This window comes from Diceros bicornis, chromosome 3, assembly GCF_020826845.1.
Source record: "Diceros bicornis minor isolate mBicDic1 chromosome 3, mDicBic1.mat.cur, whole genome shotgun sequence".
Classification (NCBI taxonomy): Eukaryota; Metazoa; Chordata; class Mammalia; order Perissodactyla; family Rhinocerotidae; genus Diceros; species Diceros bicornis.
In genome coordinates, this window is record NC_080742.1 from 23,095,378 (window position 1) to 23,110,610 (window position 15,233).

The 15,233-nt window shown below is 38.6% G+C and overlaps 1 protein-coding gene across 1 annotated transcript in view; it reads right to left on the reverse strand.

Annotated features, from left to right (window-relative positions):
• The window catches only part of SEMA3D (semaphorin 3D), a 193,568-nt gene that overhangs the window by 98,583 nt on the left and 79,752 nt on the right, over window positions 1–15,233 (reverse strand). Inside the window, exon 3 of the mRNA XM_058524671.1 lies at window positions 5,053–5,213. Within this exon, the coding sequence (XP_058380654.1) occupies window positions 5,053–5,213 (161 nt within the window). The remainder of the gene's footprint in view (window positions 1–5,052; window positions 5,214–15,233) is intronic.

Below are 15,233 nucleotides of genomic sequence, written 5' to 3' on the forward strand. Positions count from 1 at the left end.
ATGAACTCTTACATAAGCGAAAGAAGTATTTGCAAAGGTTAGCAAATTTTCAATTTTTACCATGCAGAATGAAGAAAAATAAATTATTTCAAGAATTTTTACTTGCAGTGAATACTGTCTAAGGCTATCTCTTGACAGAAAAATAAATCCTTTCAGATAATTTCCTTGTAGAATTAGCTAATTTTTATAATTCTCTCCAAATAGGCAATATACAACTCTCTTTTTGATTGGCTGAGAAAACTTTATGTTTGCCTCAGGTAACCTATGTTAATGAGAAAAAATCAGTCCCCTAAGTAAATTATTTTTTTCAGAAAGCTTATTTTCTACTCCCTCTCTGTAAGTGTAGTAATCAATGTGACTGATTCCTGAACATTTCTTCTACCTAAGGTAATTGATTGATTGTAAGCAAATCATAGTTACTCCCGCCCCTGTCCAATTTAAAAATTGGAATTGACACGTTTCTGGCCAATGAGATGTGAAGGAGCGTTCTATGAAAGGTTTCTTTGCCCCTAAGAAAGAGACATAATAAGTGACGGTCTTTTATCCCTTTATATTTCCTCGTCTGGATGTGACCCATGAAACTATTGCAGCCATCTTGCTACCAACCTAAGGATAATGTCAACACCAAGAATGGCAGACAGAAGAGACAGAAAGAACTAGGTCCTTGATATCATCATTAAGCAGATGATATTACCATCTCTGTAGCCACCCAAACTCTGGACATTATTCTTATTATATAATATAATAAGAATTTCCTTATTTTTTACCAGTACAAGTTAGGTGTCTTTTACCCTAAGCTGACAGCCTGCTAATTGATAAGAATAATATACTGATCTCACATCCATTGGTGAGACTAATATACTGATCTCACATTTAAAAGAAGAAAAGATAACAAAATCATCAATTCAAAAAAATTGAAGAAATACATTACTTAGTGTTTTTTATGTGTAAAATACTGTACTATGTGCTAAAGGAGAATAAGAAGTGCATGAAAAATAGGTCCCCCCTTCAAGGAGTATATAATTTGGATGCAGGATATATTTACACAAATGAACAATGATAATTCTTTCAGATAGGGATCTGACATTGGTATAAATATATAAAATGCTTTAGTAAACACAAAGAATAGTTATGTCTCCTAACAGTGAGAAGGCCTTGGAGAGTAAAAGGCTATAAAAGAGTAAAATTAGATAAGTGCCTTCAGAATTAGGAGTGAGATGAGCAAGAAAGTGAATGGCAATTTCAGGAAGCTCTAGCAAAGGCACAAAACTTGAAGGAAAATTATTTATTTTGGAAAGATCTAATAGGGCAGTTTGAGTAAAAGAATGAGAGAAAGAGAAAGAGAGAAGCAGCAAGTAAAGTGCAAGTCAGGGAACAATGAACAATGGATAAAAATGAGACTAGAATTGAAACATAGGGTGGAAATGGGTTGAGAAGAGACTTAGAAGTCAACAGAAATCTGGAGTTCGTTAAATTTCCTTGGAAATCAAGAACACCGGAAGTGTATAAATAGAGAAAAAATATGATCAGTTTTTTATTTTTTTAAGAGATAACACTGATGGTCATGGTGAATGGATTAGATAGGGAAAAAATGGAGATTCTCTTTTATAAGATAAACCCAATTGAATAATGGTATTATCACTTACACTAGAGGAAAATGTTGAAATGTTTGCCACCTTATCAGCTTGGTCTGTCAGCTGAGGCTTTTGTTGGAACTGCATCACAGTTCTCCCTTTGTATAATACTGCTTCCTTAGAGACCCTCTCACATGTGTTGATCCCAAGAATAAGAACACTCCCTTACAAATATTCTATAAACTAATCTTCATCTCACAGTTGGCTTCTGGGAGAACTCAACCTACAACATAACTGTTGGGAGTGGTAAGTACAGGTCCAGAGCCCTGGCCTTCCCTTGGAATGGGTTCATCTCAGGCAGGTTCTTACTGCTCCGTTTTGTCTAGTGTTGGGGGAAGAGAAAGTCAAAACAATGTCCACATCTGTCCCAAACCTGTCTCAGAGAGGAATCCACAGGGTCTTCCCTAACTGAAGAGAGGCCTTATGGGCCAACTTTGGAAAAGCCTAGTTAAAATTGTGACGTATCACATCCCCATGATGTGTACTCATACTTGCCCTTAAGTCTATTAAGTCCCTATAGATATATACACTATAGAAATAGTCTTTCCTCTTAAAAAAAAATCAGAATCTTATCCCTCTTATCTAAATGTCAGAGTTAAAAAAAAAAAAAACTCAGTCTACTTAATTTTTATTTTCTAGATAGTAGAAATGCCCTGAAAGGTCTAATTTTGACTTTCTTGCTCTACTGTCATTTACTCATCAAAGTTTATTCAGCATACACCTGCACCATTCATTGTACAAGACTCAAAATCTAGTCTAAACAGAATAAAGATAATACGAACGGCATTAATAATATTTATGACTAAATTAGTTTGGTAAATGATTTTGCTATCATTTCTGGTGATTCTGTACTAAAGGCTTGTGGCAAATATGAAATGATAATGGCTATTTTTCAATAGGCACTGCCTTATTTGTACAAAAACTTCAAATAAACATATATCCTAAATTTTGCTACTTCAATTGAATATTTTCAATAATTTTTTTTTAATTTTCCAGATGAAAAAATTCCCAACCAGTCACTCATGACTCAATTATGTGTTGTAGATTGCTTTAACTCTAATGAGTACAAAGGACATCCTTCAGCCCCACAGAGTCCCAATGTGTGTGGTTTCTTCCACAGAGGAGTTTGGATTTTTGCCGAAGGGCGTTGAGCCAATGCAAACCACATAGGTCTAAACACTGCTAAAGCACTTATCTTGACACTTACTTTCTACTTACTTTCTACTGTAGAGTGCCTTTTAGCACTGGAGCGATTTATATAAATTTTGAAGGTGGATACCTACATAAACATAAATTCTTACCTTTGCCCACATAACCCCCTTATGAATTATACATTTTATAAAGATAAAGAAATATCAGTTAGGCAGAAAATCTCTGGTACAGACCCTAACTATATAATGTGTTAAATAACCATTTATTTCAATAACGTCATAAGGGAAAGTAAAATTTCATAAACATTTATTCTATTAAATATTAGCACATTTTAAGCATGGAATACGGCCAAGGAGAGATTTGCTTAAAATAGTCACAGAAGGAAGTTATGCTATCAGAATTTATTTTAAGCAATGATCTAATACACTCAGTTCAGATAAATGGACTTTTTCTTCCAATCCCTGAAGGCAGAGAACAACACAAGACCAAATTCCCTTAAAAGTATGAATTGCTTTTTGCTTTTGTACTAAAACAGACATATTTGGAAAAATGCTTTGTTAGCTATGTAGTATCTCTTAAAGCAAAAGTGCCAAGTTGACTAAGATTTTTTTGACCTTTCATAAAAAGAGTCATCCCCTGCTAAGATATTTACTGATGATTGAGATATTAGTCAATACCATCAGTAGGCTCCCCTAGGAGTATGAATACTTTTAAAAAAAATTCCTAAAGAAAAAATACACTCTTAAGAATAAATGCAACAGAGAGAGAATGGCAGAATGGAGGGTAAGCTTTTCAAATTCTAGCACATAATCAACTGCTCAATTCACCTTACTGTAAACAATATCCAGACTATAGAATAATTATAATTTCTTTTAAATAAGATAACCTTATGAGTTTGTGTTTTTGGATTTTAACACAAGTCAAGAACAATTAGTGGCAATATTTTAGCCCTCACGTATTACATGAAATGCATGTATATACATTTGCATTCAAAAATTATTTCTTTATCAGGTCTGAACATTCATAAAAAATAACTCCTTTTGGTGAATCTCAGTCAAAAATGTGTGGAAGAACTACTTCAAAATTAAATGATTAAAAAGCATAAACCATTGTTGCTAATGAAAGTGTTAATTAGGCAATATTAACACATCTGGAGATAAATATTTGGCTATGTAGACTAAAGTCCTGAGTGCTGATAATGTTCTTATAACTGAGTAACTGATATTTAGTTATTAAAAGCATCTCAAAATTAGAGGGTTAAGTTAAAGCAGTCATTGTAGGTGAATGCTATATGAAGCTTCAAGGTCCTAGGATGATCTAGAAACAACTCTTTTTGAACGGGAAGAAGTCTCTACTAATTCAATATTGGAAACTATTGACCTGAAACCTTGCAATGGCCCTTAGTAGTTCTTTTGCAATACTTCTGAAAAAGAAGAAAAGGAAAAACAATTAAAAATGCCTCATAGATGAAGAATACATCATATTTTATGTCTTATCGGTCATTCAATCTCTTCTAGTCTTGGTATTCATCTTGCTTGTATACATATTGATATTTGCTAAAGAACTAGGTGATAATAATTGATAAGGCCTAAAGCGTGGAACCCTTTCCTTTGGGTATCGTGGTCTTAGTTGAAATGTAGGATATAGCAGCAGTTGCCTTTTGTGTTTTGAATAACTAGTATATATTTCCTTTTAGTGGTAAGATTGTTTTTAATGAGCCCATGGTTGGGGCTTTATTAATCTTCATTATCTGACTGTGATTGGGCCATAGGAGAAACCTGTTCAGATATAAAATGAGAGCCTAGAGAAAACAGTGTGATGTTAAAATGCTACCATAGTCACACTATCAATTGAAAGTATGCTTATTTGTTAATTGAAAGTTAATAAAACTTTAATTTTACAATAATTGCTAGAGACATAAATCTTAAGTCTTGATGAATAACTCATTTGCCAGCTTTTCAATCTAAAACTTTGAATTTCTACAGTATAATGTATTATCCATTTACTAATTTTTCATGCCTTTCATTCATATTTTCAAAGGTTTTGGTATTATACTCATTCACTTTTAACAAAGAACATGTATATATACTTAAATCCATAAAAATCCAAAACATATGTCAGAGGCAATATGTTCTTTTAATATGTTTTTTTTGACATGTAAATGACCTTCTGCATTTGACATTGAGTCACTTAAAATAAAACAAAAGAGACGATGTATATAGATGAAAATAAATGCATCCAGCCAACTATATATAAATAAACTGACCTTCTTAAAATTTTTGTTTAAGTCAACCAGACTGAGCAGGAAGATGTGGTCCTTGGCTCCCAGGAGCAGCCTGCCCCTCTCCTCATCTAACAGAATGGTTTGGAAATCCAGTCCTTCTGATGAACCCAAAAAGGGAATACAGCTATTTGAAAGAAGCAAGTCTATGGGAAAGTAAAAGAAAGATAGAAAGAAAAAATTCTTAATAAGCAAAATATTTATTTGCCTCAATACATACATTGTCTTACCACGTAAACGCATCTTTACAGCATAAAAATTCCACTTAGATGTATGCAAACAATATACAGTTTTTAGCACATATTAATTTATAAATAGATGTAATTTATTACATTTGTAGATACAATATTTATCTTACATATGAAAAAATGCATGATATTAAAATAAATATAAAACACGTTAATTCAAAAGCAATTAAATGCAAAATATTTCACAACCTTGTGTTCATCTTCTTAAGTTAAATAAATTAAAGCATCTACCTATAGTAATATTTTCAAACTGATTGAATTAATCAATATATGCAAAGTAAGCATCAAACTAAGTGTGCAATAAATCTCATAGCATTTCTTCCCCTTCTATTTTTTTTTTTTTTTCTGTGAGGGGGATCAGCCCTGAGCTAACATCTGATGCCAATCCTCCTCTTTTTGCTGAGGAAGATTGGCCCTGAGCTAACATTGTGCCCATCTTCCTCCACTTTATATGGGACGCTGCCACAGCATGGCTTGACAAGCAGTGTCTTGTGCACCTGGGATCTGAACCTGCCAACCCCGGACCTCCAAGGCGGAGGGTGTGCACTTAACCACTTGCGCCACCAGGCCGGCCCCCTTCCCCTCCTACTTTTGATAGTGCTTAGACTGATGCTGTGTTTGGAGGATTACCCTGTGCCTATTTAATGTATTCAGAACGATGTAAACAAAGAAGCTAAATCCAAGAAACTGGATTCTGAAAGAGATAGGATCCTGAACCAGTAATGGAATCAGAATTGTAAAGCTGGAAGGGACCTTGAAAATCAATTAATGCAAATTCATGATTTTACAAAGGAAGATCTTTAATTCCAACAAGGTGAAACCACATGTCCTAAAGACACAAAATTATGTAGTAGCAAAGCTCATAATATAACCTTAGTCTCCGTCTCCATTTCTCTTTGACATTTGTTTATAGGTCCTAATTCTTTGTTTCATTTATAACTGTGATATGGACAGACTCCTATTTAAAGTTAGGTCTGGGTTTACAGGAACCCAAGTCTTTTCAATAGATTTTACCCCAAGTACTTATCATAACCTCTCATTTTCTACAACCCTAGAGTATTAAATACCAATAAGGTAATAATATCACTCATTAAAGTCCACTATATGTTACTGGACTTTAAAATTAAATCATTATTTTCAAGTAATTCATTATTAATTGATGAGAAAGACAAAAAGATAATGTCTCAGAAACAGGCATCAAGATACTTCTAAAATGTATCATGGCAGTTTTCAACCTCTGTAAAATGGATATTTGAGCCCCTTAAATTGAAAGCCCATATATTCAATCATCAAATGTGGACTTTATTATTTCATACTTTTGAAAAGTCCCTTCACTCTTTTTTCTAACTTACAGTGGTTAAGCATTATTTGCATTAGTCAGATTTTTGCCTTAGTTTTGACTAACAACAAGGTTGTACGCTGAAGAAGATATGATACTATCACATTCTCACTTGAATTCTCAAGTAAGTGTGGGTTTACCAAACATAAATGTCTTATTAATATTTATGAATCATGCTTTATGTACATACACTGGATGTAAGTCTGAACTCTATACTAATTTTTTTTCAATTAAGCTGAATATAATTTTAATAGTTTTTCAGACCAGAGACACAATGGAATAATATATTTTAGCATCTCCAAATGCAGTAAGCCTATTTTTGCAGGGCTAATATCCAATAAACATTCCACACTGATTTTAAAGCAGAACTGAGGAGAGAAGAATGGAACCAAAGGAATAGATAGGACAGATATAATCTAAAGCCTTAACAAGAGAAAACATTTCACACAAACCTTTATTCATTCAGGCAATTCTATATCTTCCACGGGATTTCCCCTTATTTAACAAAGAATGAAATAGGCAAAATGGAAAGTATGTAAGGGGATTGGCAAGAGTAGATCTTGACTCAATTAATAGAGGAAAGGAGGTTATATGAAATAAATGCTTATTATTTCAAGTGCCCATGGATAGTAATCAACTATTCTGAACCATGTGTTGCAATGTTAATTACAAAATGAAACAGGGCTTAGCCTAATCAGTAAGAGTGTGAGCTTTAGGTCCAGACCACCGGGGTCGTATCCTAGCCTCACAACTCTAGCTGTGTGATCTAAGGCAAGAGACAACTTCTCTGTGCCTTAGTTTTCCCATCTATAAAATGGAGATAATAATAGAAACTATGTAATAAATGATGTAGGTGTGAAGAATAAATGAGTTAATATATGATCAGCATTAGAATAGTGCCCGACACACAGTAAATGCTATGTAGCTATCAGCTATTATAATGATGATGATGTATTTTTTAAACTCTATACAAAATCTATAAAAAGGAAGTCAAACTCATGATTAAAGGCAGTAATTTATATAAAGTTCTTGGAACAATGCCTTGAATACAGGAAAAGTTCAATAAATATTAACTGTCATTTTGAATATGATTATTAAACTCCAAGTTGGTCCAAATAAGTTCTATTGAAGTATATTGTCTCATCTTCCATTAACCTGACTTATGAAGATTAGAACATCTCTATTTTTTTATAATATTGGAATAATATTAGAAAGCTATTCAGTCCACAAATATTTATCAGCACCTAGTACGTGTTAAGTATGGAGCATGTAGTTAAGTTTGTGGGATGACTGAGCTCTTCAAGGGGCTCACAGGTTGATGTGCAAATAGATATCTATATAGAGAGATATACATACATATATCTATATATAGAGAGATATATACATATATATATCTATAAAACATAACAAAAGTGAAATAAATTCCAATAGAAGTGTACACAAAATCTTAACAAATCTTTCAAGTAATTAATTGTGTATCACCTTACAAAAGGAGGTGATATTTGAGAACAGTCTTGAAGGACAGATAGAAGCTTTACAGGAAATGTCACCAACTAAACACTCTGAGGAACTCAAGGGTGGGATTGGAAACATTTAATTGTTTTTCCAAATTGTTTTTTTTTTTCCTTTTGTTATGTTAAGGAGATGCAATCACCAACCACCCTGAACCAGACCAAGCTTCACCACAAGAGCTATGCCTATGACCTTTGCCTTATTTATTTATTTTTTTTTTGTGAGGGAGATCAGCCCTGAGCTAACATCCATGCTAATCCTCCTCTTTTTGCTGAGGAAGACCGGTTCTGAGCTAACATCTATTGTCAATCCTCCTCCCTTTTTTCTTCCCCAAAGCCCCAGTAGACAGTTGTATGTCATAGGTGCACATCCCTCTAGTTGCTGTATGTGGGACGTGGCCTCAGCATGGCCAGAGAAGCGGCGCGTCGCTGCGCGCCCGGGATCCGAACCCGGGCCACCAGTAGCGGAGCGCGCGCACTTAACCACTAAGCCACCGGGCCCTTTGCCTTATTTTTAATGCTAAGATCTTTCCAAAAGGAGATTAGGCCTTACTACGGTAACCTGCAGTGTGTGTGGAAGCATTTTTTCCAACTGAGCCTGTGCAAGTGAATGCCCACCTCTCCCTTTTGAATATTTATTCCCCATCCAAAATAAAAGGTCTCTGCTTCCCTTTGTTTGGGGAGCCATGACTTTGGAAATGATTCAGCAAGGTCTCCTATTTGCTGCAAATATACTTTACTTTGTGAGACAACTATTTCTGGTGGAGAGTCTGATTTAACTTGCCAGGAGGCGAACCCACTTTGGTTTGGTAACAGATTTGGCACCCAACGTGGGGCTTACCCCTTCGTGGTGCTAGTGCCACTGGCTTGACGTCGCTGCCCCATTGGGAGACCCAGCGGCCGCACTGAGCGCTTTGCTTGGAGGATCTCTCAATGGAGGTGAGTGCTGCCAAACCCACAGCACAGCTATAAGAGTTACCTCCCCACAGCACAGCTATAAGAGTTATTTCTTTAAGTTGTCTCACAAAATTTGCCTGTTGGAGCCTGGCTTTGGGGTTCGAGTCCCCATCTGGAGGTAGCCTGGCTCCGGGGAGTGAAAGTCCCCTCTGGTGGGAAGGATTGCATAACCTGGCCACTCCAGAAGGACCAATGCTCGATTCTGGCGAATGGAGCAATCCTTGTTGACTAGTCAGGGGTTCGAGTTCCCTCTGGAGATTGAGTCTCCTCATGGACTGCACGACCTGGCCACTTTGGCAAATGGGAGCAATCCCTGTTGACTAGGCAGGGGTTCGAGTCTCCTCTGGAGATGTATTTTCCTCTGGAGTGACAAGGTGGGGGTTCGAGGTCCCCCCTGAAGTCACTGAGTCTGTCTTTGTGTTGTGCCTGTGATCGGAGGAGGGGTCCCCTTAGATGGGGTCAACCCCCCTCTGGAGTTGCTGAGTCTGTTTTTTGTTTGTTTGTTTGTATTTGTCGAGGATGCTCAACATTAAGGTATTTGAGGAGGACGCTCGACATTAATCTTGTTTTTCCACAGTCCAGCTTTTCTGGACTCCTAGGTCTCCTTTTTTTTCCTTGCCCTCCCTATCAGTGGTTGCTGGGTGAAATCCAGCATCTATCAGTTTTATTTTCCCTTTAAGGATTTAGTTTGGCCTGAGTCAGACTTGGCTTGAGAAAACTTGGCCTGGGTCTAGTTTCAGGCTATGAGGGTGCTAAACCTCCTCTGGGCAAAACCTTGTGGCATCTGCGTCACCACCAACCATTACAAGTTGCTCCTGGGAGGTTGGAAACAGACCATAAGAAAAGATCCTAAAATATGAGGGAGCAAGCTCCATCCCCGAGGAGAGCCCGTTGGGCTGCATCCTTCAGAATTGGAAGGTCTTCGGGTATTCCCCACTGACTCGAGAGCAGATGATCTTTTTATGTAACACAGCCTGGCTGCAATATTCACTGGAAGATGGGGAAGAATGGCCATAAAAATGGGACCCTAAATATTAACACCATACTACAACTGGATCTATTTTGCAAAAGAATCTAGAAATGGGAAGAAATCCCTTATGTTCAGTGCTTCATGGCACTATGTCTAAGTGAAGGGTTACAGGCTGAATCGAAGACTTCAAAAATAGTTCCCATATTATGAGATCTTTCTGATGAGGAGGACCTGCTCTTCCAAATCAGGAAACATGGGACTAAGGAAAGCCCACCTCAGAGTCCACCTCGCACACATACCCCGAGCAATACCTCTACAGGGAATTGGACTCTCCAACAACAAAAGATTCTTCACCCTCCTCTTCCAGATAGTACAAACCTGGATTAGGAACTAGTTACAAACCTGGGATATATCCCTTAAGACAGGTGCCTGATGGTGAGGGGTGACTTATTAATGTGCACGTCCCCTTTTCTACTTCTGATTTGTATAATTGGAAGGCACACTAAAGGATTGAAAGCTGACCCAGAGGAATTCATAAACCTGTCACTCATAATCCAACCTGGGCAGATATTCAAAGCCTGTTAACTACACTCCTCACGGTTGAGGAAAAGTCAGCTGTTTTGTTAAAAGCTAGAAAATCAGCAGATAACGAATATGACCCAGGATCAGTCATTCGCAGGTCTAGTGAACAGGTTGTACCAGGGACTGACCCTGAGTGGGATCCCAATGACCCTGATGATCATGAAAAAGAAGACAAGAAGATGAAAATGTAAGCTGCCCTGTTACCTGTGGCCCTCCAGTCTACTCAAGGTAACCTGAGGAAGAGAAGGAAGACACCATGGGTGAGTGACCCCAGCCCCACTGAGGGACCAGAAGGCCACCAACAAAGCTGGGGAATAATCAGTGTGTGCACTGCAAACAGGAAGGGCATTAGTGGCAGGACTGTCCCAACCATCCCCAGAGAGGGAAGGGATTGAACAGGACCAAGCCATGGCACCTTCCCTTGACTACAGATGAGAAGTGACAGGGCCATGGGGCTCCCCACTTGGCTCTAGGAGCCCTGGGTGACCTTGGCAGTAGGAGGAGAACATGTTAAAATTCTTGCTCCATACTGGAGCCACATTCTCTATGTTGAATGCCCACAAAGAGAAAGTGTGACATAAAAGAGGTATCAGGAAAAGGTGAGACCAAAAGGTCTCTGGAGCCCTTGACTTGTGAAATAAGATCTGTATGCATCAGAATGCCCTGTTCCCCCTCTGGGGAGGGACATGCTATCTAAAGTTAAGGCCCTCAATAAGCTAGGAATAAGATAAAATAGAGATCCAAGTCCCCAAAGTGGGGGAGTTGAGCTTGTGGCCCTATTACAGGATACATCAGCACCTGAGAAGGAAAAGATTCCCCTAAATGTTTTAAGCCGAGCTAACTCCAAAATATGGGCACAAGGACAGGCGGGGCGAGCAGCCAGTGCCATGCCAGTAAAGGTAAAATTGAAGCAGATAGATCACTGGCCCCAGGTAAAACAATACCCCTTGAAGCCAGAAGCCATAAAGACATACTTTCTTGTAATCAATAGGCTTTTAGAATAGGGATTGATCAGGCCATGGAGATTCCCATGGAACACTCCCATGTTACCTGTAAAAAGGCTGAGAACAGGGAAATATAGATTTGTTCAAGACCTTAGTGCTCTCAATGCTATACAGTACTGGATTTAAAATAAGAAATATCTTCATTTTGTTTCTGGCATAGAGCTCCTAAAACTCTTGAAATTTCCCATATGAGAGTCATAGGGGCATCTTTCCTTATAATAAGTACTTTAGTCCTCAGTTCTTGAAATAACTCCAGAAGAATAAAGGTGAAATGGGTGTCTTTTGTTTTTCCTAACAAGCTCTTTTCAACCACACCTGAATTCATGTTAATAAGATGACTTTTCGAAACCCCTAAGGGTCAGGGCTGGTTGTCAGGGAAACCAATTGTGTGATTTGGGTGTTGGAACTTTCAGCCCCATCCCCCTCCCCACACCTCTGGGGTGGGGAGAAGAGCTGAAGATTGAGTTCAATTGCCAATAGTCAATGATCTAATCAACTATGCCCATGTAATGAAGCCTCTATTAAAACTCAAAACGATGGGGTTCAGAGAGCTTCCAGGTTGGTAAAGGCATGGAGATTCGAGGAGAGTGGCATGCCCAGAGAGTCTGGGAGTTCCATGTCCCTTCCCCACATATTTTGCTCTATGCATCTCTTCCATCTGGCTGTTAAGTAAAATGATTTCCTGAGTTCTGTGAGCCACTCTATCAAATTAATTAAACTCAAGGAGGGGGTTGTGGGAACCTCTGGTCTGCGACTGGTTGGTCAGAAGCACAGGTGACAACCTGGACTTGCAACTGGCATCTAAAATGAGAAGCAAAGCATAATCCTGTGGGACAGAACCCTTAACCTGTGGGATCTGATTCTATCTCCAAGTGGATAGTGTCAGAATTGAGTTAAATATGTTAAACTTCTTAGCCAGTAAAAGATATAAAGTGTCTAAAGGGAAGGCACAAATATTTAAGAGGCTGTAAAGTATTTGGCCTCATCATTTCAAGGGGACAACACAGCCTTCCCCAAGAGAGGAAAATGGTAATATGTCAACTTGCTTCACCAAAAACTCGTAGGCAGCTACGAGGATTCTTGGGGATGGCTGGTTTTTGCTGCATTTGGATCCCTAACTTTGGATTGGTTGCTAAGCCTCTCTATGATAAACTACAGGGGCCAGAAATGGACCCCTTTGAATGGGATAAGCTATGTGACCAAGCTTTCAATAAGCTTAAAAGTTTGCTAATGGAAGCGCCTGCACTGGCCTTACCAGACCCGAGCAAAATATTTGACCTATATGTTGATAAAGACAGGGAACAGCTATAGGAGTGCTAACCCAATGTTGGGACCCCTAAAAAGAGTGGTAGTCTATTTCTCAAAGCAGCTAAACACCGTGGTGAAAGGATGGTGCCCATGCTTGAGGGCTGTAGCTGCCACTTGCCTCTTAATTAAGAAAGCAGAAAAACTGATCATGAGCAAACCAATAATCGTGTGGACTCCCTATCAAGTCTCTAGCCTACTAGAGACTAAAGGATATCTATAGCTATCCCAGAATAGAATACTACAATATCAGGCTATGCTGCTAGATTCCCCTCAGATTTCTTTCAAACCCTGTCACACCTTAAACCCAATTACCCTGCTCCCTGATTCCAATGGGCCTACTACCCATGCCTGCCCAGAAGTGATTGATCAGGTTTACTCTAGCCACAGAGATCTCTAGCGTGAACTATTGCCTAATGTAGAGGAAGTATGGTTTGTAGATAGGAGCAGCTTCATGAATAATGGACAAAGAAGAGCAGGTTATGCAGTAGTATCCCTGCATACAACCATGAAAGCCAAGGAGCTGACACCAGTCACCTCGGCTCAAAACCAGAAATAATTGCATTAACCAGAGCTTTGGAATTGGGAAAACTAATAATAATAATAATAATAATAATAATATACACAGACTCTAAATATGTTTTCTCTGTAATTCAAGCTCATGCAGCCATTTGGAAAGAAAAAGGACTTCTTAACAGCAGCAGCAAAGAAATTAAACACGGGCCAGAGCAGTACAAGGCCCCAAGGAAGTAGCTGCGATCCCTTGTAAAGGCCATCAAAGGGGGGAATCAGAGACCATAAAAGGGAATAATTTGGCAGATGCAACTGCAAAAAGGGCTGCTATATCAGGAGAGCTTCTCCAATTACCATTAATTTCCACTCTACCCTTCTATGAATTTACACCAGTGCATTCCCCTGATGAAGTAAGGGAAGCCACTACACAGGATTACCAGTGGTCCCCAATAGTCAAGAGCTAGATGATAAACCAATGAGGGAAGATTTACATCTCCAAACAAACAGCTTGGGGGCTCCTTCTCATGAGTCTACCCATTATGGAAAAAGACCTTATAGCTATGGCTGACAAAGGTCATATGCACCCCAGGTATAAAAGAATTTATTGAAAAAACAACTGGACAATATGTTGCTTACCAGAAGAATAATGTACAAACCAGACCTCCTGTACCTCCCCTGGCCAAAGCCACTCAAATTTGTGGAACTTTACCAGGAGAAGACTGGCAATTTGATTTTACTGTTATGTCCATGGCCCCCGGAGGGTACAAATACCTCTTGGTGTTTGCAGATACATTTACTGGATGGATTGAAGCCTTTCCTTACAGGTTGGAAAGGGCGAATGAGGTAACAAAAGTATTGTCAAAAGAAATAATTTCCCATCTTGGGTTGCCTAGATCAATTCAGAGTGACAATGGGTCAGCTTTTATATCAAAAATAACCTCTGAAGTAGCCAGAGTTTTAAAAATTAAATGGAGGCTACATGCCACATGGATACCCCAGTCGTCTGGAAAAACTGAGTAGGCCAATCCAATTTTAAAGAATACGTTGGCTAAATTATGCCAAGAGACACAGGAAAATTGGCTAAAATTACTGCCACTAGCCCTCACTCAGATAAGGGCAGCTCCAAACAGCAAACTGAAGTTTAGCCCCTTTGAAATGACCTATGGGAGGCCGTTCCCTAAAGACTCAGATTTGCTCACAAACCCAGACCCACAGGTTTCCATGACAATCAAACAGATAATCAATCTGAAGCAGGTGGTAGATGCACTCAATAAATATGGAAACTTATGTCTTCCCTTGCCTATAGAGGTCAAGCTCCACTCATATGAACCTGGAGATTGGGTCTATCTTAAAACTTGGAAAAGCAGTTCATCCCAAGATCAGTTAAATCTTATTTGGGTATGGCCTCGCTTGGTGTTACTAACCACTCACTCTTCCCTAAAATTAGAAGCAATCACCCCTTGGATCCACCACACACAGGTAAAAAGGCGCCCATGCCTGAACATCAAGAGAGATCGTCACCGAAAATTGATGTATTCCTCAATCAATGATGTGTGCAAACCACTCTCCAATTTGAAACTTCTGTTACAGCGACACTATAAAGATAAGTAAATCCCAATGATCTGTCAATCTTTGAATGACTGGCTATCCACCCCAGGCCCTGCCCTGGATCCTAAACAAACTGCATATTATTTAGGCATGGTATGCTTACAAGGAGGTTGCATGTTCCTGGGCAGC